Source organism: Lolium perenne, chromosome 7 (genome assembly GCF_019359855.2).
Source record: "Lolium perenne isolate Kyuss_39 chromosome 7, Kyuss_2.0, whole genome shotgun sequence".
Lineage (NCBI taxonomy): Eukaryota > Viridiplantae > Streptophyta > Magnoliopsida > Poales > Poaceae > Lolium > Lolium perenne.
This window is the reverse complement of record NC_067250.2, coordinates 28,912,631-28,940,138: the sequence shown is the minus strand read 5'-3', so window position 1 is coordinate 28,940,138 and position 27,508 is coordinate 28,912,631. Positions and strand designations below refer to the sequence as shown.

The following is a 27,508-nucleotide window of genomic DNA, read 5'->3' as shown; positions in this document are numbered from 1 at the left end:
ATTAATAACAAGGTTATGTCATTAGTTGAATGATATAATGGACACACACCCAAATGAGCGTAGCATAAGATCAAGTCATTAAGTTCATTTGCTATAAGCTTTCAATACATAGTTGTCTTAATCCTTCGACCATGAGATCATGTAAATCACTTACACCGAAAGGGTACTTTGATTACATCAAACGCCATTGCGTAAATGGGTGGCAATAAAGGTGGGATTAAGTATCTGGAAAGTGTGAGTTGAGGCATATGGATCAACAGTGGGATTTGTCCATCCTGATGACGGATAGATATGCTCTGGGCCCTCTCGGTGGAATGTCATCTGATTAGCTTGCAAGCATATGAATAGTTCATAAGAGATCACATACCACGGTACGAGTAAAGAGTACTTGTCGGTAACGAGGTTGAACAAGGTATGGAGATACCGATGATCAAATCTCGGACAAGTAAAATATCGCGAGACAAAGGGAATTGGCATCGTATGTAAATGGTTCAATCGATCACTAAGTCATCGTTGAATATGTAGGAGCCATTATGGATCTCCAGATCCCGCTACTGGTTATTGCTCGGAGAGGAGTCTCGACCATGTCTGCATAGTTCGCGAACCGTAGGGTGACGCGCTTAAGGTTCGATGTCGCATAAGTAGATTTGAATATGGTATGGAGATGAAGTTTGTTCGGAGTCTCGGATGGGATCCAGGACATCACGAGGAGGTCCGGAATGGTCCGGAGAATAAGATTCATATAAGGGAAGTTGATTTCTGGTTTTCGGAAATGTTCGGGATTTTTCCGGTGGTTGACTGGAAGGTTCTAGAAGGTTCCGGAGGGGTCCACCATGGGGCCCACAACCTAGGAGGCCTAGCATGGGCCGAGGGGATGCTCCCTGGCCTAATGGGCCAGGGGCACATGCCCCCCAAGGCCCAGGCCGGCCAACCCCCTAGGGTTTCCTAGGGGGGGATCAACTTGGGGGAGGGGAAAGCCCCTCTCCCCCCTTTGGCCGCCGCCCCCCCTAACCCTAGATGGGAAAGGGGGCCACCTTGGCCGGCCAGCCCCCTATATAAAGAGGGGAGGGGGTGGCCGGCCAGACCACCCCATCATTGCCTCCTCCTCTGGCCGCCTCTCCCTCCACCATACGCTGTCCGGGCTTAGGCGAAGCCCTGCAGTTTTCTTCCTCCACCACCACCACCACGCCGTCGTGCTGCTGGACGTTGGAGGAGATCTACCACAACCTCCGCTGCCCGCTGGAACGGGAGAGGAAGGTGCTTCATCGACACCGTACGCGCGACCGAGTACGGAAGTGCTGCCGGATTGCAGCACCGGGGACGATCGTCTACACCAACAACGAGATTAATCTCGTAGGCTTTGGAATCTTCGAGGGTTAGTCTCTTTACCATCTCGTTGCTTCGATCTTGTAGATTAGATCTTGGGTGTTCCATAGATTAGATCTTGGATTTATTTGTCTTTGCGATAGGAAAATTTTTGTTTTCTATGCTACGAACCCGTTCAGTTTTTGTGCAGAAATCCAACTTTCAGGAAAAACCTCGGAATTTATACATAAGGCCCTATTTTCCCAGAAGACTCACGGAGCCAGAAGGACAAGTCAGGTGGAGGCCCGAGGGCCCCACACCATAGGGCGGCGCGGCCCAGGGGGGGCCCGCGCGGCCACGTGGTGTGGCCCCCTCGGCTGGCCTCCGACGCCCTCCTTCGGACTATTTATCGCCCTCGACCTAAAAACGCAGGGGGAGAAGTCGAAGTCGCCAGAAAGCCTCCAGAACGCCGCCACATCGTGAAACTCCGTCTCAGGAGCCAGAAGTCTCCGTTCTGGCACTCCGCCGGGACGGGGAATTGGAGGAGATCATCGCCGCCATCACCACCGACACCTCTCCATCAACCAGCAATGTTTCCCCCATCCATGTGTGAGTAATTCCCCCGCTATAGGCTGAAGGGGATGGTAGGGATTGGATGAGATTGGTCATGTAATAGCATTAGATTGTTAGGGCATAGTGCCTAGTGTCTGTAATTGGTACTTTGATGATATTGTTGCAACTTGTTATGCTTAATGCTTGTCACTAGGGCCCGAGTGCCATGATCTCAGATCTGAACATGTTATTATTTTCATCATGATATTCATTGTTTATGGTCTTACCTGCAAGTTGTATACACATGTCGCTGTCCGGAACCAATGGCCCCGAAGTGACAGAAATCGGGACAACCGGAGGGGATGGTAGTGACGTGAGGATCACATGTGTTCACGGAGTGTTAATGCTTTGCTCCGGTACTCTATTAAAAGGAGTACCTTAATATCCAGTAGATTCCCTTGAGGCCCGGCTGCCACCGGCTGGTAGGACAAAAGATGTTGTGCAAGTTTCTCATTGCGAGCACGTACGACTATAATTGGAACACATGCCTATTGATTGCTTTGTACTTCGACACCGTTTTATTATTATCTGCAAATGCCCTGCTATGATTGTTACATGAGTTTCTCTCATCCATGCAACGCCCGTTATCCATCCATGTGCCTACAGTATTTTAATCCTGTTGTTTACTATAATTACTACTGCTGTTTCTGCTACTCTGCTGCTGTTATTTCACTACTGCTACTGCTATAAAACTGTTACTACTGATAAACTCTTGTGAGCAAGTCTGTTTCTAGGTGCAGCTGAATTGACAACTCCGCTGTTAAGTCTTCCAAGTATTCTTTGTCTCCCCTTGTGTCGAATCAATAAATTGGGTAATACTACCCGCGAAGACTGTTGCGATCCCCTATACTTGTGGGTTATCAGGGGGCGCTTCCTAGTGTGTGGGACCCCCGTGGCCCCTCCGACTCCGCCTCTTCGCCCATATAAGCCTTCGTGACCTAAATCTTCGACACCGATTGACGAAACCCCAGAAAACCTTCCAGAGCCGCCGCCATCGCGAAGCCAAGATTCGGGGGACAGAATTCTCTGTTCCGGCACGCCGCCGGGACGGGGAATTGCCCCCGGAAGCCATCTCCACCGCCATCTTCACCGCCATCACTGTCTCCATGATGAGGAGGTAATAGTTCTCCCCCGGGGCTGAGGGCTCTACCGTAGCTATGTGGTTCATCTCTCTCTTTGTGATCTAGTTGAATATCATCTATGTGCTACTCTAGTGATGTTATTAAAGTACTCTATTCCTCCTCCATGATGTAATGTTGACAGTGTGTGCATCATGTAGTACTTGGCATAGGTTATGATTGTAATCTCTTGTAGATTATGGAGTTAACTATTATATGATAGTATTGATGCGATCTATTCCCCCTTTCATAGCCTGACGGTGACGGTGTGCATGCTATGTTACTACTCGGTATAATTGCAATGGTCTATCATGCACTCTAAGGTTACTTAAATATGAACTCCAGATGTTGTGGAGCTTGTTAACTCCGGCATTGAGGTGCTCTTGTAGCCCTACACAATGAATGGTGTTTGTTATCCAACAAGAGAGTGTAGAGTAGTTTCAGTTATGTGATCAATGTTGAGAGTGTCCACTAGTGAAAGTAGGATCCCTAGGCCTTGTTTCCGAGCATTGAAACACCGTTTCCAACAAGTTCTGCTACATGTTCGCTTGCTGCCATTTTTATTTCAGATTGCAATTACTACTTATAATCATCCATATTACTTGTATTTCACTATCTCTTCGCCGAACTAGTGCACCTATACATCTGACAAGTGTATTAGGTGTGTTGGGGACACAAGAGACTTCTTGTATCTTAATTGCAGGGTTGCTTGAGAGGGATATCTTTGACCTCTACCTCCCTCAGTTCGATTAACCTTGGGTGATTCACTTAAGGGAAACTTGCTGCTGTTCTACAAACCTCTGCTCTTGGAGGCCCAACACTGTCTACAGGAATAGAAGCGTGCGTAGACATCACTAGACCAAGCGGATTAGGTAGTACTAGTAATGTTCTTTCCTTTCTCGAGATCGGTTCTTTTTTCCTCACCTCGATATCTTGCGCATCTATTTCCTATTCCGGGCGAAGGGGTGTCTTTCTGGTCACCCTCGCGCTGGGAGTGATTGATGGGGGTGGGGGGCGGGGGCTACCTTTGCTTGGATTGGGGTGTTCTTCTTTTATTTGTCGACATTTGCAACCTTTGTAGTTTCTGCTGATCCTCATTGTATCTTTTGTCAGCTTGTACAGGAAAGGAAAGACCTCGGTGGTGGTGGGGGGGGGCAATGGAGCGTAAGGCCACCATGCATGTGGGCAGTTGGCTGAGCCTGAGCTGCGTCCCCAGCCCTGCAAAGCAGGTACTCCGTTTGCTTATCCACTCTGTCTGTCTGCATCCTCAATCTGTTCCTGTTCTGGAAAATGCTTAAAGTAGCACATATCTTCAGCTGTTTGTGCGTAAAGCCTCTGTGACACCATGCTCTATATTGTCTGTATCAGGTTGGTACCTCCAGGTTCTGTGCTAAGGCTATGGGGAATGATAGCGCCCCACCTGCTGCAGGAGCATGGCCAGATCTGCAGCACAAGAAGCGAAATGCCACTGCCGAGCTGGGCAGGGACCGCCCAGGGGTAATTTTTTTTTAACCAACTTACCATGATGTAGTCTGAACCTGATACTCCCTCAGATGCAAATTAATTGACTCAACTATCTGTAGATACGGATGTATCTAGATGTGTTTTAGCTCTAGATACTACTACCTCCATCCCAAAGCTTAGGGCTTATATTATTTTTAGAAAGTCAAACTATACCATGTTTGACTAAGCTTTTACCAAAAATCATTAACATGCAAAATAAAAAATTAATATCATTAAATAGGTTGTGAAATATATTTTCCTACGGTATCTACACAATATTATATTTGTTGATAGAATGTTCTAAAATTTTGGTCAAACTTTACTTGTTTTGATTTCTCAAAAAGAAATAAGCCTTAAGCTTTGGGATGGAGGTATCTAGACAAAGCTGAGTCAACTAGTTTTTTTTGTCTGTCCATAGCTAGTGTTCATGGTGCAAAAGGCTAAGAGCGTCCACTATATGCATCAGTCTATCTCATACAGTAATTCAATATCACTACTGAGGTCTGCCTTTTGTTTTGCTATTCATATGCAGACTGTAACTTTAGGGCCTTTACTCAAAAGGAAGATCAAAACTGCGGCTGATCAGGCTGCCAGTATGTTGATGCCGCCCCCATCTTCTAAATGCCTCTACAAGAACAAGGCCACGCGCCCGTTGGGTGGTGATCTTTTAATGAATATGGTATATTTTCTTAATCCACAAAACATGCCTTGATTTTTGTCTGTTTATTGTCGGTTTTTTCTAATGCTTGCCAAAAGTTTACAACAACAACAAGAACAACAACCAAGCCTTTCAGTCCCAAACAAGTTGGGGTAGGCTAGAGTTGAAGCCCATAAGATCTCGAAGCCAAAAGTTTAGAAACACCAAATTCGTTTGTTTACAATCATCATACAGTAATATTCATCTACTCTCCAGTTCCCCTAACCCAACAAAAAATGATGTTAATTACGATATTTAGATTAAAAGAGCACCCTTAGGCGCTGTTAATTACGACTTTGAGATTAAAATGTCATTTGCAATTGCTAATTACAATTTTGAGACAAATGATTAGTTTAACCTCGATCTGTTCTGCTCTCCATTTTTCCCAACCGAAAAAATGTAACCATTCCATTCCTCTAGTATGGAACCATTCCATTCCATTCCACGCTGTTTCAGAACCGAACACACCCTTGCATTGTTGTGAACTGTTGTCCATACACAGCCATACCCTTCCACTTACATCCAGCATTATATGCATCAGTCTGTCTCAGAGTCATTCAATATCACTGCTGAGATCTGTTCCCATTCTTATGCAGGCTGAAACTGCTGCACCTTTACTCAAGTGGATGCAAAATGAGGCTGATGAGGCTGCTGTGAGGATGATGGTGCCGGCACCATCATCCGAAAACCTCTACAAGCACGAGGCCATGGGCCAGCTGGGTGGTGACCTTTTAATGAATCTGGTATATTTTCTTAATCCACATACATGATTTTATTATTATCTGTTTAATTACTGTTGGCTTTGCCTAATGCTTACCAAAAGTTCAGAAACACTGCGTTTGCTTACAATCATCATACACTAATTTTTCACTTTTCAGTCTGTCTCATCCAGTATATAAACTGTTGAGTTCTGTTGGCTTCTTTTGTAATCATTTGCATTGTTGTCAACTGTTGTCTATGCACAACCCTATTCTTCCACTTACATCCCGCACTATTTGCATCAGTCTATTTCATAGATTTATTAAATATCAATGATGAGTTCTGTTGCTATTCATATGCAGGATGAAGCTTCTATGCCTCTACTCAAATGGAGAAAAAATGATCCTGATGAGGCTGCTGTGAAGACGATGGTGCCGCCACCATCTTCTGAAAACCTCCTCAAGCACAAGGCCACGGGCCAGCTGGGTGGTATCCTTTTCAGTAAGCAGGTATATTTTCTTAATCCTCATACATGATTTGATTTGTCTGTTTATTGCCGGCTTTGTCTAATGCTTACCAATAGTTTAGAAATACACACAACCCTATTCTTCCACTTACATCCAGCACTATATGCATCAATGTCTCATAGATTCATTTTATATATCACTGCTGATGTCTGTTGCTCTTCAATTTTCATATGCAGACTGAAACTTCTAAGCCTTCATTGGTCAAAAGGATTGCAACTGCTGCTGATGAGGCCTCTGCAGTGGCTGCCACCAAGTTACTGTCAGCCCCACCTTCTGGATGCTTATATAAGCTCAAGTCCAAGGACCAGTCGGGTCGTAACCATCCAAGGGTTCGGGTATATTTTCTTAAGCAACATATACATGCCATGATTTATGTCTGATATTATCAACGGCTCTGTCTAATGCTTTTTGGAATTCAAAAACGCCAAATTAGCATGTTTATATTCATCATACACTAAATTTTGACTGTTCAGTTTGTAACATAGTGTTATGCACTCGCTTGTCAACATTTGCATTGCTCTGAACTATGCACTTTACACAACCTAATTCTTCCACTTACATTCAGCGCTACGCACCAGTAGTACCTCCCATGTTTCCTTCACCATCCCGATGCCGAGCTTGCGGGAATATGGCGGGCCCATGTACATACCCCGCATATAACACCTCCTATGGCTCTATCTACCTTTCTAATAACTCCTTCACAGTAGTTACTGTGTATGTATTCTCGGTGGTTTAGCATGAATTGGCATATAGTAAAGTCTTGTTTTTAGTCTTCCCGCTTCTTACATTAGTATCAATTTTCACCCGCAGATCGTACCTTGTGAACTTCGTCCAATGATTAACCAGATGTGTCGCATGAAGGGTCTTTCACTATGCATGGCAATGGCAAATTGATGAACACCTACACGGTCTATGAGGTGTATGTCTACAAGACGGTGCCATCACATATTTGTATGGACATGATTGGAGAAAGTTTGCTTTTGACTACGGTCTGAAGAAGGGCGACGAGCTGAGGATCAGAAACTCAAACGGGCAGATATACGTAACTGCTTACAGAGTTGGAGACACTTCCAAATATATAATATGTAACTTTTTTGTACTCATATCCTTTGATTACTGCATTCTCAGCAGTTGTTCTAAACCATTTCCTCTGTTCTAGCTTGCTGGGTTTAACACGATCAAAGTTGCAGATCCCCTGATGGAACAGGAGCGGATGTCACAAAGGGCACCCACACCAGCACCGGCACCGGCTTCCCACTCTCCTGCATCAGCATCAGCACCGGTTCATGTACCAGCTCCGTTTACTGCATCTACCCAGTAGGCCCCTGCATCAGCATTGGTTCCTGTAGAGGCCCCATATACTACATCTGCCCAGCAGGCTCCTGCATCAGCATTGGTTCCTCTAGCTGCACCGTTTACTGCACCTGCCCAACAGTCTCCTGCATCAAGACCGGTTCCTCTAGAGGCACCGTTTATTGCACCTGCCCAGCAGTCTCCTGCATCAGCACCAGCTCGTGTACCAGCCCAGGCTCCTGCACCTGCCCCAGCCAGATCACCGAGGTCTCAGCTCATTGCTGTAGCCACCCGTGTGGTAACCAGGACGCATCTGAAGACTATGTTCGTGAGTATATGACATCATAACTGCTCTTATCTTGATGTCTTCTCTGCTCAAAGTCTCACATGGTTCAGTCTTCAGTGTATTGGTGCCATTGACTAATTTTTGGTGGTATCTCTTGCTTTGAATCAGAAATTGCCTAAAAGTATCTCCAAGGATCTCAATGCTGGCCGAAGGGGCAAGATTTCCCTCGTCATGGAGAGTGAAGGTCTCACCGTGGAGGGACGGTACTCCGTCAGTCCCACAGATGGCCGCTTGGCTGTTACTTCCAGGAGGAAAAAGTTCATAGACGGTGCCAAACTTCGCATTGGATCAAAGTTGAAGGTCAAGATCTTTCGATGCCGCTGTGACATGCTGGTCATAAAGTTTGCGGTTGTCTAGTTCTGTTGTCCCATGAGCCCTTAGCAAATGCATTTGTAGTTATACTTATATAAGGTTATCTTATCTGAACTGCTAATTAATTGTATGGGTGGTAAAACTCTGGCAAGCTTTTGCTCTTAGCAAGTATGTATGTATGATCAGCTATTATGATAACTAATGTTTGTGTTCATCTTAATTTGCATTTCCGTTTTAGAAAAAAACTTAATTTCTATTTTGGCTGACCTGTTAGAGAACTATCAGATTGAATCCACAACATGATTCAAATAGATTCATTACACCGAGCCACATGTCTTGACCTTGCTATACACTAGTTCCATTAATCAGTGCAAGAAGGCTTACCTGAGCTGCCTGAACCACGGCAGATTCGAATCCACCTTAGCTATCTAGCTAGAAATACAACCTTTGCAGAAAGAGGATTTGCAGTACGGGGAGGCTGACATTGGGGACCCATGAGCCAGCAGCGTCGTCAACGTTTTAAAGGCGGCAGGAGATCGAAACAAAAAAAATAAGCCAAAAATCAGTTGGTAAACAAAATCCAAGAAATGAAACATTTACCTTTCTGAGAGGATGACATGCGGGACCCATGAGGCAGCAGCATCCTCAACTATTCCAAGGCGGCAGGGGATCAAAATAAAAAAAGGAAATAGCCAGAAATTAATTAGGGTCAAAAATAAATCTATCAAAGGAAACCTTTATTGTTCATAGAGGATGACATGTGGGACCGACCTGCCAGCTGCGTCGTCATCATTTCAAAGGGGGCAGTGGATCAAAAGAAAAAGGCAAATAACCAGAAATTAGGGGTAAAAAATAAATCCAACAAAGGAAACTTTTATTGTTCATAGAGGATGACATGTGGGACCCATGAGCCAGCAGCTTCCTCAACGTTTCAAAGTCGGCATGAGATTGAAAGAAAAAGGCAAGTGACCAAATATCAGGAGCCAAAAATAATCCAAGAAAAGAAATTTTATTGTACATAGAGGATGACATGCGGGTCCCATTTTGCAGCAGCGGTCTCAACGTTTCCAAGGCGGCACAGGACCAAAAGAAAAATGAAGTAGCCAGAAATCAGGGGGTGAAAAAAATCCAAGAAAATAAAGATTTCAATTGGGCTGCATCTGGACATCTGGGCCTTCGAACTATCCTCCTGGGCCTTTTGACTCGTACAATTTCAGCCCACTCCAAAACAGGAAAGTTCGGATTTTTCTAAAAAAAACAGGAAAGTCCTATGCTTCGCAAAAACACAAAACAAGGAGATTCAGCATATAAGTTTGTTTATGTAAAAATAAAGATTTAATTTATCCGTTTGCAATAGCTCAGAGCGAAATACAATGTTTATTGTCTGCAAAATAATCAAGATATCACATGTTTCTTGTACGGGAAGGCTGACATCGGGGACCCATGAGCCAGCAGCGTCGTCAACGTTTTAAAGGCGGCAGGGGATGGAAAAAAAATAAACCAAAAATCTGTTGGTAAAAAATGCAAGAAAAGAAACATTTTCGTTCTGAGAGGATGACATGCGGGACCCATGAGACAGCAGCATCCTCAGCGTTTATTGTTCATAGAGGTTGACATGTGGGACCCATGAGCCAGCAGCGTCCTCAACGTTTTAAAGGCTGCAGGAGATCGAAAGAAAAAATAAGCCAAAAATCGTTTGGTCAACAAAATCCAAGAAAAGAAACATTTACCGTTCTGAGAGGATGACATGCGGGACCCATGAGGCAGCAGCATCCTCAACGATTCCAAGGCGGCAGGGGATCAAAAGAAAAAAAAAGAAATATCCAGAAATTAATTAGGGGTTCAAAATAAATCCATCAAAGGAAACTTTTATTGTTCATAGAGGATGCCATGTGGGACCGACCTGCCAACAGCGTCCTCATCGTTTCAGAGGGGGCAGGAGATCAAAAGAAAAAGGCAAATAGCCAGAAATTAGGAGTCAAAAATAACTCCAAGAAAGAAAACTTTTATTGTTCGTAGATGATGACATGCGGGACCCATGAGCCAGCAGCTTACTCAACGTTTCAAAGGCGGCATGAGATCGAAAGAAAAAGGCAAGTGACAAAATATCAGGAGCCAAAGATAATCCAAGAAAAGAAACTTTATTGTACAGAGAGGATGACATGCGGGTCCCATTTAGCAGCAGCGGTCTCAACGTTTCAAATGCGGCTTGAGATCAAAAGGAAAAGAAAGTTGATTGTACATAGAGGATGACATGCGGGTCCCATGAGTCAGCGGCTTACTCAACGTTTCCAATACGGCAGGGGATCAAAAGAAAAAGGAAATAGCCAAAAATCAGAGGGTGAAAAAAATCCAAGAAAATAAACTTTTATAACACATAGAGGATGACATGCGGATCCCATGAGCCAGCAGGTTCCTCAACGTTTCAAGGCATGAGATCGAAAGAAAAAGGCAAGTGACCAAATATCAGGATCTAAAAATAATTCAAGAAAAGAAAGTTGATTGTACATAGAGGATGACATGCGGGTCCCATGAGTCAGCAGCTTACTCAACGTTTCCAAGGCGGCAGGGGATCAAAAGAAAAAGGAAATAGCCAAAAATCAGAGGGTGAAAAAAAATCCAAGAAAATAAACTTTTATAGCACATAGAGGATGACATGCGGGTCCCATGAGCCAGCAGGTTCCTCAACGTTTCAAACGTGGCATGAGATCGAATGAAAAAGGCAAGTGACCAAATATCAGGATCCAAAAATAATTCAAAAAAAGAAACTTGATTGTACATAGATGATGACATGCGGGTTCCATTTAGCAGTAGCGATATCACCGTTTGAGAGGCTGCACGGGATCGAAAGAAAAAGGCAAGTGACCAAATATCAGGAGCCAAAAATAATTCAAGAAAAGAAAGTTTTATAGTACGTAGAGGATGACATGCGGGTCCCATTTAGCAGCAGCGGTATCACCGTTTGAGAGGCGGCACGGGATCGAAAGAAAAAGGCAAGTGACCAAATATGAGGTTCCAAAAAAAATCCTAGAAAAGAAAGTTTTATAGTACATAGAGGATGACATGCGGGTCCCATTTAGCAGCAGCGGTCTCACCGTTTGAGAGGCGGCAGGGGATCGAAAGAAAAAGGTAAGTGAGCAAATATGAGGTGCCAAAAAAATCCAAGAAAAGAAAGTTTTATAGTACATAGAGGATGACATGCGGGTCCCATTTAGCAGCAGCGGTATCACCGTTTGAGAGGCGGCAGGGGATCGAAAGAAAAAGTCAAGTGACCAAATTTGAGGTGCCAAAAAAAAGTCCAAGAAAAGAAAGTTGATTGCTCATAGAGGATGACATGCGGGTCCCAATTAGCAGCAGTGGTCTCAACGTTTCCAAGGCGACAAGGGATCAAAAGAAAAAGGAAGTAGCTAGAAATCAGGGGGTAAAAAAAATCCAAGAATAGAAAGAATTTTGGTTCATAGAGGATGACATGCGGGACCCATGATCCTGCATCGTAAACGGCTCGATCGGAGAGCGTTGAAGTAGATGGCGCGATCGAGAAAAAAAACAATGCCAGAGAGCCTGCCATCTGGGCCCTACATCCCTGGGCGGTGCGGATTTGCGTTGACTCGGCCGGCGAACCCGAGAATTCGAGATGCACCACGTCCCGGGACACCACACGCGACGTTTTGGCCGTTTTCGTCGGGCTAGGTGGCCTAAAAAACGAGAGAAAAAATGTTTTGACATGCACAACGGAGAGACCAAAAATCGTCGGCCATGGTGCACCAGCAACCACGGCGCGTCTTCAACTTCGTCGGCCATGGCAACTTTTCTTGTAGTGATGAACCCTCACACAATAGTCAGTTGCAGTATGTATCCATAGGTTAAACTCTAACTCAGCTAATGGGTCATAAATGGATTCAGACACAAAAAACTTAGACCAAAAACAAAACATGTTGACCAAACAATACAACCTCACCGAAATAACAATTAATAAAAGTTCAACGAACAAGAAAATATTGATTACAAACCCTTGCCAGTCCTAGACAATGAGTATTGTCATTAATTAATTTAAGTGTTATCTTGGTTTCATAAAAATTACGTATGGAGATAAATTATATTAAATTAAATTTGTTTCTTCAGTAACTCCTCATCATCCTAAATTTCCAATTTTTTCCAATTTGAAAACAACCCTAGATATCAAGATAGTTTACCATATGATCTTCTAAGCTTATGTTAAAAACATACTTTGTTTTGAATTTTCATATTTCTCATCACGCTACGTCCACTATGAGAATTTTAAATATAACCACATGGCTCAAAAGGTTTGAAGTGTAATGAGTGTTAATTTCAAGCATGAAGGAAATTGATGTTTTCATCAGCAACAATAGTTAAAAATAAACAAACACTAGCCATATTTACAGGTTGTGGTCCTCTTGTGTATTTTATCATTATAGAAAAATTAACTTTACATAGTCTGATGGAAACCGAGCTAGCTCCTAATTCCAACTATTTTGGGATCTCTACTCACCTTTAGTCTCTCCAATACCTATATTTGATCAAATTATGTTCTTACGACCTAGTGCTTTTCTTCAACATGGCTATGCCACTCTATTTAGAGCACAATTGCGCTTTTAGGTGACTCTCAGCCTGACCCTTACCTCAAATCAAAATTCAAGCACTAAGCACCACAACTATTCGGTTTCATGAGCGGACGGGAACATCCTAAATATACTTGTACACGACAATTGTACTATCGTCAGTCGCATGGTTTCTGTCACAAAGTTTACAACAAAATATCTAGGTAGGGAAAGACAATCACTCTATATTTCTCTATCATATGGCATGAATCATAGTAACTAATCATTTCAGATGGCTAGCCACAAGATATTTCTTAATTTACCATGAATAAATTATGTAGTGTTTTCCATCTCAAATGTCTATCAGTCAATGATAGTATGCATCCACAGGTTAAACTCTAAATCAACACACACACCATTAGACCAAAAGAAAAACATATTGACCAAACAATATAAGCTCACCGAAATAGCAATTAATTGAAGCTCAACCACCAAAACAATATTGATCAAACCCTTGCCAGACTTAGTCAATGAGTAGTGACATTAATTCATGTAACTGTTATGTTGGTTTGTTCAAAACTGTGTATCGGAGATAACTTCTATTAAATCAATGTTTCCGTCTATAACTACCCATCCATTTTTCCCAATTGGAAAAATCATGCCTATCAAAACATTTTACATATGAGCTTATGTTTAAAACATACTTTATTTTTAATTTTCATATTTCACATCTATTATTTATCCACTATGGGGGTATCGAATATAAGTAGATGATTACAATCCTCCTAATGTCTTGAAAAGTTTGATGTATAATGGTGTATAGTTTCTAGCATGAAGGAAATTGATGTTTTCATCCCCAACAATTCAATACCAACATTAGTTAACAATAAACAAACACTAGCCATATTTATAGGTTAGAGTGCTCTTGTGAATGTTATCCCAAAATGAATTTTGCATGGTATTGTTGGGAACCAAGCTAGCTCTTAATTTCAACTATTTTGGGATCTCGACTCACTTCTCTAATTACAAAATAGTGTTAAGTCTCTCCATGTATTTAGTTGATTAATTTTTTTTCTTATGACCTAGTGCTTTGTTTCCGCGTGACTATACCACTATGTTTAGAGCACTATTGCGCTCTTAGGTGATTCATCCCGACCCTCATGTTAAATCAAAAGTCAAGCACTAAAGGACCACAACTATTTGGTTTCATGAGCGGACAAGAACACCCAAATTATACTTGTACAAGATAATTGTACTATCATGACTCGCATGGTTTCTGTCACAAAGTTCACAACAAAATATCTAGGTATGGAAAGATAATCTCCACTCTAGAGTTCTCTACCATATGGCATGAATCATAGTAACTAATCATTTTAGATGGCTAGCCACAAGATATTTCTTAATTTACCATGAATAAATTATGTAGTGTTTTCCATCTCAAATATCTATATTTGTAGGAGAGCCAATGACGGACCTATGTTGGGGCAAAACCGGGCTATGGCCCGCTCAGCCCAAGATATTTTAGCCTATATCCTTGTAAAATTTAGCCCAATAATGACGTATTTTACCTATCTTCAATGTGTTGGCCCGCCCAACTTTTTGGGCCTAGTTCCATCGCTGATGAGAGCTCTGCTCAACTGTTCTGAAGTATGCATTGCTTATTCTCAACAAGTATGATCGCACAATACAATTTTGTTTAAATATTATATAGTGATTTGCTTCATATATTCTGACTGGAACATAATTGTTCTCGGCAACCAAAAAAAGGGGGAAAAAAGAGTCTGAGAACGAGGGAGCAGGCCCATCCTAGCTGCCACGCAATTTCCAGTCCTAAGCAATGAGTATTGGCATTCATTAACTTAAGTGTTATCTTGGTTATGAATCAATTTTTTCTCTTCAGTAACTCCTCATCATCCTAAATTCCCAAGTTTTCCCAATTTCATAGCAATCCAGGATACTACTACAGTTTACCATATGATCTTATGAGCTTATGTTTAGAACATACTTTGTTTTGATTTTTTAGATTTCACATCACGCTACATCCACTATGAGAATTTTGACTATAATTGGCGGGTGATTCTAATCCCCTCGTGGCTCGAAAAGTTTGAACTGTTATGGGTGTATAATTTCAAGCACGAAGGAAATTGATGTTTTTCCTTCCCAACAATTCAATACCAACAAGATTTAAAAACAAACAAACAAACACTAGCCATATTTAGAGGTCGTGGTGCTCATGTGTATTTTATTATTATCGCAAAATTAACTTTACATGGTCCGATGGAAACCGAGCTAGCTCCTAATTCCACCTATTTTGGGGTCTAGTCACCTTTAATCTCTTCGATGCCTACATTTGATTAAGCTTTTGGTCTTACGACCTAGTTCTTTTCTTCAACGTGACTATGCCTGTCTATTTAGAGCACAATTGCGCTTTTAGGTGACTCTCAGCCCGACCCTCATCTCAAATTAAAACTCAAGCACCAAGCACCTACCACAACTATTCGGTTTCATGAGCGGACGGGAACACCCTAATTATACTTGCACATGACAATTGTACTAGCATCACTCATACTATGGTTCTGTCACTAAGTCGACAGGTGGGGAAAGAATATCTCCACTCTAGAGTTCTCTACCATACACCATGAATCGTGCTAAACAATCATTATGCACTGCTTATTCTCAACAAGCAGGGTTAGGCGATACATTTTAGTTTTAAATATTTGGCATTCCATATCTAACTATATAGCGGAAATACAATTTTGATCTCAGGTGCATATGCTCCCGCTACAGAGAAAAACATTTTAAAATATCACAAAAAATACAAACACAAATTTCACGCGTACATGTCAACAATCCATATGTGTATGCCAAGTTTCGCGCGAAACCGATAGGTTTTGTGTCCTGTGTAAATATGACAAGCAAAACGTCTTGTGAAGAGCTTATATTTAGCACCAAATTTTAACTTTTTTACACATGACACAAAAAGTATCGATTTTTCGTGAAACGACTTTGCAAACACATAGAACATCAAGATGTATCCGTAACATTTTTTATCGGAATTTTTTGACATTATATAATATGATGAAATTTAATTTTAAAAACCAGGAGCATGTGCTCCCGGGAGCAGAAACAGCATGTCCTAGGTGTTTCTACACCTAGGTGCATATGCACCCTTTATTTGAAATGCATATTAAATATATTTCTAAATGTCAAAAAATACAAACAAAAATGCCTCGTGTATATCTTGACATGTTACATATTCACAAAGTTGTTTCAGAAAAAAACCGATATGTTTTGTGTCTTGTACTAAAAAGACAAATTTTTGGTGTTAAAATAGTCTATTTCTCGAGACATTATTTGTCTTTTTTACATAGGGTACAAAAATTGTCGGTTTTACGTGAAACTTTACGTGTACTCATAGAACGTGTCCCTCTACATGCTAAATTTTTGTTCCTAATTTTTTACTTTTTGAAATATGTGTTATACATATAGGGTGCATATGCACCCATGATCAGTTTTGGTTTTCTGTTTAGTTCATACATCATCACATGAACATAATCATGCTAATATGTTCTCTCGGCAACAAAAAAGATCAAAAAAAACATATGTGGGAGGGACTGTGTAGTTCTCAGCCCAGTACCAGTGTATAACGCAGTAAGAGTGTTGGGAGAAAAGGCAGAGAGAGGCTCCCAGGCTTTGCCCAATTTCAGAGCAAAATCTTCGGCCATTGAGACTCCGGATCAGGCCCATCCTAGGTCGACAAACTGCCACGCCAGCCCAGACGATCTCTCCCTTTATCTTGCAAATTTTTTGAGATGGGCAGGTTGCCTGGCCGGGCTGACGCTGCCGACCATCGCCATCGGAGTCCACTTTTTCAGCGTATCCTCCACCTGCCCACGAAAGGTTTCAGATTCGGCTGCCTAAAACCCCATTAAAAATCATCACAGGCTCGCAAATCCCAACATAGCTTTTCCTTCCTCTCTGCTCCTGAAAAACCCAACCTTGGCTGACCTCGCCGCGCATCCAAGAAAGAGCTAGATCAGGGGGCAGTGGTGGTGGTGCAGGATGCGGGCGGGGGCGATGAAGGCGGGGAGCCGGCCGCCGTGGCTGGGGCTGAGCGCAGCGGTGTTGGTGCAGGTGGCGGGGGGAGCCAGCTCCACCTTCGCGCTCTACTCGCACGCGCTCAAGGTCGCGCTCGGGGTCGACCAGAGCCGCCTCGCCATGCTCGCCGTCGCCTGCGACGTCGGGGACAACCTCGGCCTGCTCCCCGGGGTCCTCTGCAACCGCCTCCACCCGGCGGTGCTCCTGCTCATAGGCGCCGCCGCCTGCGTCCTCGGCTACGGCACCACCTGGCTCGCCGTCTCCGGCATCGCCCCGGCGCTGCCCTACTGGCTGGTGAGCTCGCCATCTTATCTTAGTGTACTACTTTAATCCTTACCCCCCTTTTTTTTTACTCTGAGGTCAATTTCTCAAGATCCGTTTTTACCCAGTAGTTGCAATTCGGTAGGTATATTCGTGTTAGGTTACGATATGGTACTTCAACTGCTCTGTTGTATTATAGCCTGTAAGTAATTTCAGGGCAAAGGCATTGTTTTTGTGCCAAGTGGCCGCTTTTGCAGGCGCAAGTTAACATCTCACAATTAGGGATGAACCTGGTCCTGGTAAACTAATGTCCCTTTCCAACGTCTCACAAACTGAAACATAATAGCGAACACTAGCAACCAAGGACGCCCTGGTTATTATATTTGGGCAAAAGAAGACACCAAATTGGCTTCATTGGCCAGCAGTATGCACATATTGAGGATTTGTACTACACCTGTGAAACATAAGCCTTATGTGGCTGACTTTACTCTGGTAGCATAGTGTAAATTGACCACTAACCAAACACAGGCATTCTGAGGCAGACTTTACTCTGGTAGCGTAGTGCAAATTGGCTACTAACCTTCTTGTATTGTGCCACAGGTATGGTTGGCATTGTGCCTTGCTGCGAACAGCGGCGCGTGGTTGGGAACTGCTGTTCTAGTCACCAACATGAGGAACTTCCCGCTCAGCAGAGGTGCTGTTGCCGGCATCCTCAAAGGTTATGTTGGTCTAAGTGCTGCTGTCTACACTGAAATATACACTGGTGTTCTCAACGATTCAGCTGCGAGCCTTTTGCTTTTGCTCACTCTGGGAGTTCCTGTTGTGTGCCTTCTGACAATGTACTTTGTGAGGCCTTGCGAGCCCTCCCTGGCGCCCAATTCTTCAGAGCGAGTTCACTTTCTGTTTGCTCAAATCGGCAGTATTGTTCTTGGATTGTATCTTGTTGGAACCACGATACTGAATCATGTCGTAGCACTTGCTGATATTTGGAACTATTTGATTCTTGTTGTTATGACCCTTCTCCTTTTTGCGCCAGTTGCAATACCCTTGAAAATGACACTCTTTCCAAGTAACCGTGCAAAAGGCCCGTTGGACTCTTCTGATGCTGATAATGACCACACAGAACCATTTCTTCTGCCTTCTTCCTCTGGATCAAAGCTTACTAATCTAGAAGATGATGATGCCTCAGATATCGACATTCTCTTAGCGGAGGGTGAAGGGGCTGTAAAGCAGACAAGAAGACGACCACATAGGGGAGAGGACTTCAGATTTCGCGAAGCACTGCTCAAGGCAGATTTCTGGCTTCTCTTTGCAGTATATTTTATTGGGGTCGGATCTGGAGTCACCGTTGTTAACAACTTAGCACAGGTTGTAATTGCAGCCGGTGCTGTGGACACAACTATATCACTCTCTCTGTTCAGTTTCTGCAACTTTTTCGGCCGTTTAGGAGGCGGCGCTATTTCTGAGTATCTTGTCAGGTAACAAAATATCTGCTTTAGTCAATTGCATTTGCTCTCTAAATGTGTAATTTAGAAGATTTACTTTAATCTACCAGTCCGAGCACTAGTTCTGCATCAGCTGCTCCCTAAGTTAATGACTAAAGCATCCATTCCATCTTCAAATTACTTTCCAATAAATAATGAGTCGACAATATTCACTGTTTTATAGAGATGGAACTGTAGGGAGGTCCAGTCCCAACTATGTATTGAGCCAAAAACTTCCTTATTTTGATGCATGGTTGAAATGCCTTGATTTGGATTTTGATATGACCGTCATGCTTCCTTTGCAGGTCATGGATACTTCCACGGACAGCATTGGTTGTATGCACCCAAGTTGTGATGATATTTACATACCTGCTATTTGCGCTGGGTCTCTACTCAACACTTCATGTCTCTGTTGCCTTGCTTGGAATATGCTTTGGTATCCAATTCTCCGTGATGATCTCAACTTCCTCAGAATTGTTTGGGTTGAAGCAATTTGGAAAGATCTATAATTTCATCTCAATGGGGAATCCAATTGGAGCGCTCCTGTTTAACAGTCTTGCAGGCTATATTTACGACCTTGAAGTGCAAAAACAGCACTCCACGACGACGGATTCTGATGTCGCGTGCTATGGTCCCAATTGTTTTGGATTTACATTTTGTGTTCTGTCTGGCATGGCCTGCTTGGGTACATTGCTGAGCATAGTTCTGACCGTGAGGATTCGTCCAGTATATCAGATGCTCTATGGCGGTGGATCCTTCAGCGTGCCCAGGAGCTCTGCACATTGACTGACGGTGATTGAAGCTCTAAGGTCCACAGAGATATGATGATCCGAGAGCTTGCTTGATGATCTTTTGTAATTTATTGCACTTGAAATATGAGCACGGGCTCTCATTTTTGTGCTCTGTATTGCCATTCGGGGACCTGGTTCTTTACTATAGTTCAGATCTAGATATCCGGATGACGAATGAGGTATGGAGTATCATATTTTTGAGTTGTTCGTTAGTGGTTAGTGCAGCATGAACCCGTAGAAATATAACTGAATTGCTACACCTGTAGAGTAGCACTTTGTAATATTATTATTTTTTGAATAAAGGGGAACTTCTATGATACGATAATTCCATGTCCGATGTGTGTCCGACAAAGGATCTGCTGGTTTGCTGTGCTTCTAGAGTTTAGTAGCCGGGTGGAGGGGTTGGATGCATGCATCGTATGCAGTTTGTACAGAAAATATCGTATGCATACATCAACAAAATCACCAGAGTTGATACATTGAAGAATCAACCAGAAACATAAAGGTCCAAAATAACCGACCGCTCTAGAAAGGTGGCCTTATTAGTTCTTGGTATGCGTTACTAGTGTTTATGTAGGCCATTGTGAAGTTTTCGAGAATGCTACGGGTTGTCATCTTAGCATACCCTTACTACTGATTTTTTTTTCAGAGTCCATTGGTCAGATTTAAGGAAAAGTTAGTGGACAGAGATTTGGTGGATCTCATTTCAAAAAATAAATAAATAAATCATATTTCTAAGCTTCACAAAAATCTGAAAATAAATTATGATGTAGTCGGTATTGTATCCCATAATCTTGTAAATTTTCAACTGAAAATAATGTGTATTTTAGGCTGCACAAAAATAACAAATGCATAGATCTAAGTGTAATGATTTAAATCTACAAAAAGAAAACAGATTTTGTCATTTTTGTATAGGTCAAAAAACAAAACATTTGAAATTGAGATTTTGTAGGTTAGTTGGGTACATCATTAGGTACTTTTAGAATTTTGTTACATAATTATTTTAAACATATAAATATAATTTTCGAATTTTTTAATACGGTGAGAGCACTGGTGCCCATGTTCCAATATGACTTTTCCAGAGGCTAAACTGCACCGACATCAGTGGATCTACATCTCGTGAAACGAAAACTCCACTGAAACTGACAGATCTATATATCTGCACGTGTAACTGACTAACTGTTCTTTTCAGTGCCTATACATGTTAGTTTATTCCCCTTCGCTGTCCGTGACATTACGGTAAATTGTTTTTTACTAAGGTTCAGAGTTCAATTAAGAACCCGAAACTGAAACTGAAGAGCCGCAAGGAAAACACTCAAGTAACAGTATTATATTTTTACTTATACGCAAACACCAAACGAAATAGTTGAAATCCTGATACCCAAGATAAATGCAAATAACGATAACATCTATTAGCACTGATGTGTACTCCAAAATCCATTCTTTTAAATCATACACAAGTGAATTCTAGATAATGATTTTCTTCATTAGGATGCATACAACATGAATGAAATTCACTAGCTAACCAGTAATATCCATGTTACGACGCTCCATACAATGTAATATAATATTCAGTTCAATCTAGCCATGGAAAGAAGAAAAAAAACAGATGAATGAATGAATTCAAGACACATCCAAGGTTAACATTCATCAAAATGGTCAGTTCTACAGCCCAGTGTCCGAAAAAATTACCCAGGCTCCACTAACCCGAAACAGAGTTGTCCATGTGCAACCTTTGAATGTAAGTCAGCATCTCGAGTTGGAAACCATCTTCGGGCAACTCGGTGCAAATTTGCAGAATTTACATTTCCACAACTCCTCTTCAGTCACAAATTTAGGATCCCGTGCCCCCAGCCAGAAGCGGAGGGCTTCCTGGATTTGATCCTTGAACCATTGATCGTCATAAGAGAACTCGTATTCTTCTAGCAGGGAATGATCTGCCTGCAGTTCATATCTGCAATTATATAGGAAAATGAAAGTATAATAAGTTTTATTTCATTTGCCCGGCATTAAGCCATTAACAGTAAATCCCTTTTTCGCTATTAGGTATTCAGTAGTCACTCCAGATCAGTATTGTTCAGGCTGCACCTTATTTACCTCAAGATCAGCTTTTCTTGAGATCGTGATAGCGTATGGCAGGTAATTTTATAGTATTTCAACACATCCCCAAAAGTCTGCAGGCAGAAACCATAAGTTCCATACATTTGCATGAACACGCACAACGCCAACAAAAGAGGGATTCTAGCAGACACTTATTTAATTCAGTGTAGTAAGAAAATGGAATGAAATAGTTTCACAATAACAGATGGTTATTCCAATCCCTATAAAATGTTTGAACAACAAAAGAAGTCAAAATCTAAAGGTGAGAAACAGAACCTGTGCATTGAAACCCAATGAGCTAATGTACCGCTTGACATCGTCAGATAACAAGAAGTCGGGGTTCAGGTCAAAATAGCTGAAGAAATTCTCTGCTGGGAATTTCTCAGCAATCAAGCTGTCCCATAGGTACTTATAACACATCAGCTGAAGCCTGTGACAAATATGACCATATATCATATAGCTTTCAGCTGCTAGCTTGCTGTCACCATACTGCATGACAGAATGACAGAAATAAAACAAGTTGTAGAAAGCTTGGCATGATAATAATCTGAATTTATCTCCAAACAATTTCAGCAATAAGTTCAAATGAATAGCATAAGATGCATCTTCTGAAGAAGGCAATACACAGGAATGCGTGTGCGGCAGATGTTCCTAATGACTGCACTTCCCCAGTAGAACATGAAGAAATTTAACTATCAGTCTGCTACATAACTGTCACGTGAAGGTTTTAGTTGGTGCTGCAAATCGTAGGAAATCAATCCGTATCCTTTTAATTTAAGAGGATCATTATCTCTAGAGTCAGTTTCCAAGTTACTCAGTCCTTTTCAAGTTTGTTAGGATTCTGGCCTTAGGCCTGAAGTAATGTACGTGAGCTATTTATGCCTGCTCCTAGACCCTTACGGGAAATGAATAAAGAATCAGATCTAGTATCTCCCCAACCCAGGTTACCTCTTCACGCTACACAGAGGTCCAGAGGTTCGGCATAATACCCACTACGTGGCAACAACTGAAAGGTCAATCCTAGAGTAGTTTCCTTAGAAGGGGAAACCATAACTTGATCCTTTGTAGCTGGTGCATATTCAGAAACTAGATAAATTTGCAACGAGAATTCTTACCTCTTAAGTACTGTCCAGAAGCAAATTATCATTGTCCTCTCTAATGAGGGTTTCAATTGACCAATGGGCACTCTCAACACACCAATGGAGCACTAATCCAACTTCATGCAACTTCAGACGAAAGGAAAGATCTACATGGAGGGAATCACTAGTCCAGGGAGCATAGATCTAAAGTTTACTTATTACTTGCCAATACCAAAACATGACTTAATTTGACAGTCTCTCTGCTTTTAATGGTTAGGAAAGCAATGATAAAGGATAACCTTCCATTTCTTTTCTGTGCTTCCGAGGGAAATGTAGCTTTGAAACGTGTCTTTGTATCCACCAAACTTGGATGAAAAGAAATTCCATCCACAGGCATCCGGAGTTCATCAATAATTCCTACCATCCATGAACCTTCAACAATCCCAAGCCTGCAAGACAGAATTTGCATCAAAATTAAGAACAAATGTTACCCTTGAAGCTAAAATTGCTTCATTACATACATTCGGGAAACTAATATTACACCAAAACATTTTCATTGATACAAAAAATATTAATTTACGGTTGCAAGTTAAAGTATATTAGCACATACACTGGAAGTTCCCGTGTCAAGCCATTGAACAATAATTGGTTTGTTCCCACTATAAAGTTCATGAATTTGACCGCCCACGATTCTTCTGCAGATCGAATGGCAATATCAACCCTCTCAATAACCTGTTCCACAATAAAATAAATGAATCACATTCTTTTCTCAGTCTTTTTCAAGATTTAAATCGATTTCATTCTCCAAACCCTTCACAAGAAATTATTACTCACACCGATCCATAATAAGTGTCGTGGTTTCAGTTCAAGTATTTATGCAAGCTGTAATTAGGACATGTTTGGCAGTGATGATGACTTATGAGATCACACATCAAGTACTATGTCAAAAGCTAATGATTTGTGCGATCACGTATCAGGACATGATTCAGTACCCATGACTGGTGGTATGTATCATCAAGAATATCATAAGGATAGGAAAATATGATTCTTAGGGCAAGTCGACAGGAAACAAAGCCCATGACAGCATCAAATCAATCTTTAGTCTGTAATAATCTGGATTGATTTGTTAAGAGAACCCTGCATTCTGATGTCATGCTAAAAACACAATAGTACTCCATTACTGACCAGGGAAAATCGGCAGTATCGTCCTCAGTATTGGGTCTCATTTCAATTCCAAGTCAGGAACCATCTGTTCTATTGGAAGGACCAACACAGCAGAGCTCACCTCTTGCTCGAGCTGGGCGTGGCGGTCAGAGCCGGCCTTCATCGCCTCGGTCCTCTCCGGCTTGCCGTGCTCCAGCACGAACTCCATCTGCTTATCGCACCATTCCTGTCCCAAGAACAAAGCCCACGAAATGAATAAGGTGAGGGGAATCAGTCGATCTGTACGCATCAGGCAAGGAAACACAGACGGGGACACGGCACATTTGCCGAAGGGCGCAAAGAATCAAGAAGGGCGCAGGCAGTGGGCGGCTCACCGTGGCGGTGATGTCGGTGACGGCGAGGGCTCGGCGCTCCCGGAACCGGGACAGCAGCGACCTCCGCAGCGGCGGCGCGGAGTCTTCGATGTCGCCGGCGGTCGAGTAGGCCGCGCAGGAGAGAGTGGCGGCGCCGCGGACGGCGGCTGCGGAGAGGAGGGGCCGGGCTGCGGCGGCGGCGAGCGCTGCCTCGATGATGGCCATCTCCTCGTCGCTGACGATCTCCTCCTGGAGCTCAGGGAGCATTGCAACTGCAACCGAAGGGAGAGGAGACACCGGATGCGGGCCCCACGCGCAGGCGCAATCGCACGACTGAGATTACTGACGGACTGACGGTGTGTCCCGACACCAATAAAATGGCCAAACTGGTTTCGAACACTTCACTGAAGTCCGGCAACCCCGCAATTGGCAAACGAGTACAAGATGTATTTCTCTAGGCCCATAAAAATGAAGTATCATGTAGTCGACGTTCACATGACACCACTAGAAGAATTACACCACAACTTAAATATCATAACATTGAATATTACTCAACCATAATTCACTACTAACATTTAGACTTCACCCATGTCCTCAAGAACTAAACGAACTACTCACAAGACATCATATGGAACATGATCAGAGGTGATATGATGATGAATAACAATCTGAGCATAAACCTTGGTTCAATGGTTTCACTCAATAGCATCAATAACAAGTAGAAATCAATACCGGGAGAGTTTCCCCTATCAAACAATCAAGATCCAACCTAAATCGTTACAGCGGTGACGATGTGCAGCGGTGGAGACGGCGGTGATGATGATGGAGATGATGACGATGGTGATGGAGATGATGTCCATCTCGATGATGGTGACGATGGCGTCGATTTCCCCCTCTGGGAGGGATTTTTCCCGGCAGATTTCAGCCTGCCGGAGAGCTCTTTTCTCTCTGGTGTTTTCCGCCCCGCAGAGGCGGCTGTGACTCTTCGCGACTATCCTCTGGAACTTAGGTTTTCGGGACGAAGATGTACGCGAAGGAGAGGAGGCCAGAGGGGCTCACATGGCGGCGCGGCTAGGCCTTGGCCCGCGCCGGCCTATGAGGTGGGCCCATGGCGGCCCTCCTCGGCTCCCCCTTCTGGCTCCCTAAGTCTTCTGGAAAGATAGGATTTTTCATATAATTTCCGTCAATTGTTGATCTTCCGAAATATTGCATTCTGACGGCGCTTTTTCCAGCAGAATCCTGACTCCGGTGCGCGATCCTCCAACAATCATGAAACATGCAAAATAGATGAAATAACATAAGTATCATCTCCAAATATGAACTATATCAATGAATAACAGCAAATTATGATATAAAATAGTGATGCAAAATGGACGTATCAACTCCCCCAAGCTTAGACTTCGCTTGTCCCCAAGCGAAACTGAAATCGGTAAACATGACCACATGTTTATGGGGTGAAGAGTCGATAAATAAAATACGAACAAGAAGCATCATATTCATTCACACAAGACATTCTAGTGAACAACTTCCTCATATAATTCAAACAAGTAGAGGGTAATCACAAATAAAGGTGCATAAGAAATCATAATTGGTGATGGCAAACTTCGTTCTTGGTCAGAGAACAATTAACAGGTTATACTTATCTATCGAGCGGCGCTCTCATGTTAAAATTTATATGGCATAGCTTGCATACTCAATCATAATAATCTCTTCATAATCATTGAGAACTCTCAAAGCTATATTCATTCAGATAAAACTTGTACTAAACAAGGAAGAGTAAAGGACATGATGAAATAGATCGCAATATAGATGGTTTGATCACAACAACTCAAATACTTGCTTAAGATGGAGGGAAATAGGTTTACTGACTCAACATAAAGTAAAAGACAGGCCCTTCGCAGAGGGAAGCAGGGATTAAATCATGTGCAAGAGCTTTTTCAGTTTTGAAATCATATAAAGAGAGTAAAAGTAACATTTTGAGAGGTGTTTGTTGTTGTCAACGACTGGTAGCGGGTACTCTAACCCCCTTGCCAGACAAACTCTCGAAGAGCGGCTCCCATAAAGTTTTAATTTAGGTTGGCACTCCTCCCAACCTTTGCTTTCACAAACCATGGCTAACTGAATCCTCGGGTGCCTGCCAACAATCTCATACCATGAAGGAGTGCCTTTTTATTTTAGTTTTATTTAGATGACACTCCTCCCCTCCTTTGCTTTCTCAAGCCATGGCTAACCGAATCCTCGGGTGCCTTCCAACAATCACATACCATGGAGGAGTGTCCATTTTTAAAATTATGAAGGTTAATTAATCGGGGCTGGGAACCCCATTGCCAGCTCTTTTTGCAAAATTATTGGATAAGTGGATGAAGCCACTAGTCCATTGGTGAAAGTTGCCCAACAAGATTGAAAGATAAAACACCACATACTCCCTCATGAGCTATAAAACATTGACACAAATAAGAGATAGTAAATTTTGAATTGTTTAAAGGTAGCACACGCAGTATTTACTTGGAATGGCAGGAGATACCATGTAGTAGGTAGTTATGGTGGACACAAATGGCATAGGTTTGGGTTAAGGTTTGGATGCACGAGAAGTATTCCCTCTCAGTACAGGTCTTTGGCTAGCAAGGTTAATTAGCAAGCATAAGAGTTGAGGGAAACAAACAAATATACATGTGATAGAAACAATCATGCATCTTCCTTGTAAGCACAAACAATTTTAACTTCAAAATAATAAGCTTAAGAGCTAACAAGAAAGAAAGATAATGAAACAACATATCTACATGTATTTCTCTTTTCTACTTAAACCTCAAAGTGTTGTTGCTATTGACCAATGCTAAGGTTGCCAAAACCAAATAGATTTATTCAATGCTCCCAAAGTGATACCAATACTAATAACAAGATCAATCATATAATAGAGATTGCAAACTAAAATAAGATGCGCAATATGTAAATGATAAGACTTCTCATTAATATTCCATAACGATAACTCACACCAAGGGATACATAGACAACCAACTAAAGAGAGATACTTCCACACTGCAACCCATCTTATATGATAACTTCCCTACTCATGATATGACACTACTTGATAGTAAAAATAAAAGATAGTGATGATGTGATACCGCGGCACTCCCCCAAGTTTGGAACAAACCAAGGGGATGCCAATACCGATGATGAATTACTCCTTCGGCGGTGGTGATGATGAAT

At 42.3% G+C, this 27,508-nt stretch overlaps 2 protein-coding genes across 2 annotated transcripts; one reads left to right on the top strand and one right to left on the bottom strand.

Moving 5' to 3' along the window:
* The first annotated feature begins 16,802 nt into the window (after positions 1 to 16,802).
* Positions 16,803 to 19,922, top strand: LOC127317982 (protein NUCLEAR FUSION DEFECTIVE 4). Its single transcript, XM_051348590.2, has 3 exons — positions 16,803 to 17,363; positions 17,931 to 18,808; positions 19,120 to 19,922. The coding sequence occupies exons 1-3, from the start codon at positions 17,034 to 17,036 to the stop codon at positions 19,598 to 19,600; spliced, it is 1,689 nt and encodes a 562-aa protein (XP_051204550.1). The 5' UTR covers positions 16,803 to 17,033; the 3' UTR covers positions 19,601 to 19,922.
* Positions 19,923 to 21,109: 1,187 nt separating this feature from the next.
* Positions 21,110 to 24,624, bottom strand: LOC127317983 (exonuclease V, chloroplastic). Its single transcript, XM_051348591.2, has 7 exons — positions 24,323 to 24,624; positions 24,070 to 24,174; positions 23,395 to 23,516; positions 23,084 to 23,233; positions 21,982 to 22,135; positions 21,703 to 21,779; positions 21,110 to 21,559 (listed from the first exon to the last, which is right to left on the bottom strand). The coding sequence occupies exons 1-7, from the start codon at positions 24,566 to 24,568 to the stop codon at positions 21,352 to 21,354; spliced, it is 1,062 nt and encodes a 353-aa protein (XP_051204551.1). The 5' UTR covers positions 24,569 to 24,624; the 3' UTR covers positions 21,110 to 21,351.
* Positions 24,625 to 27,508: the final 2,884 nt, after the last annotated feature.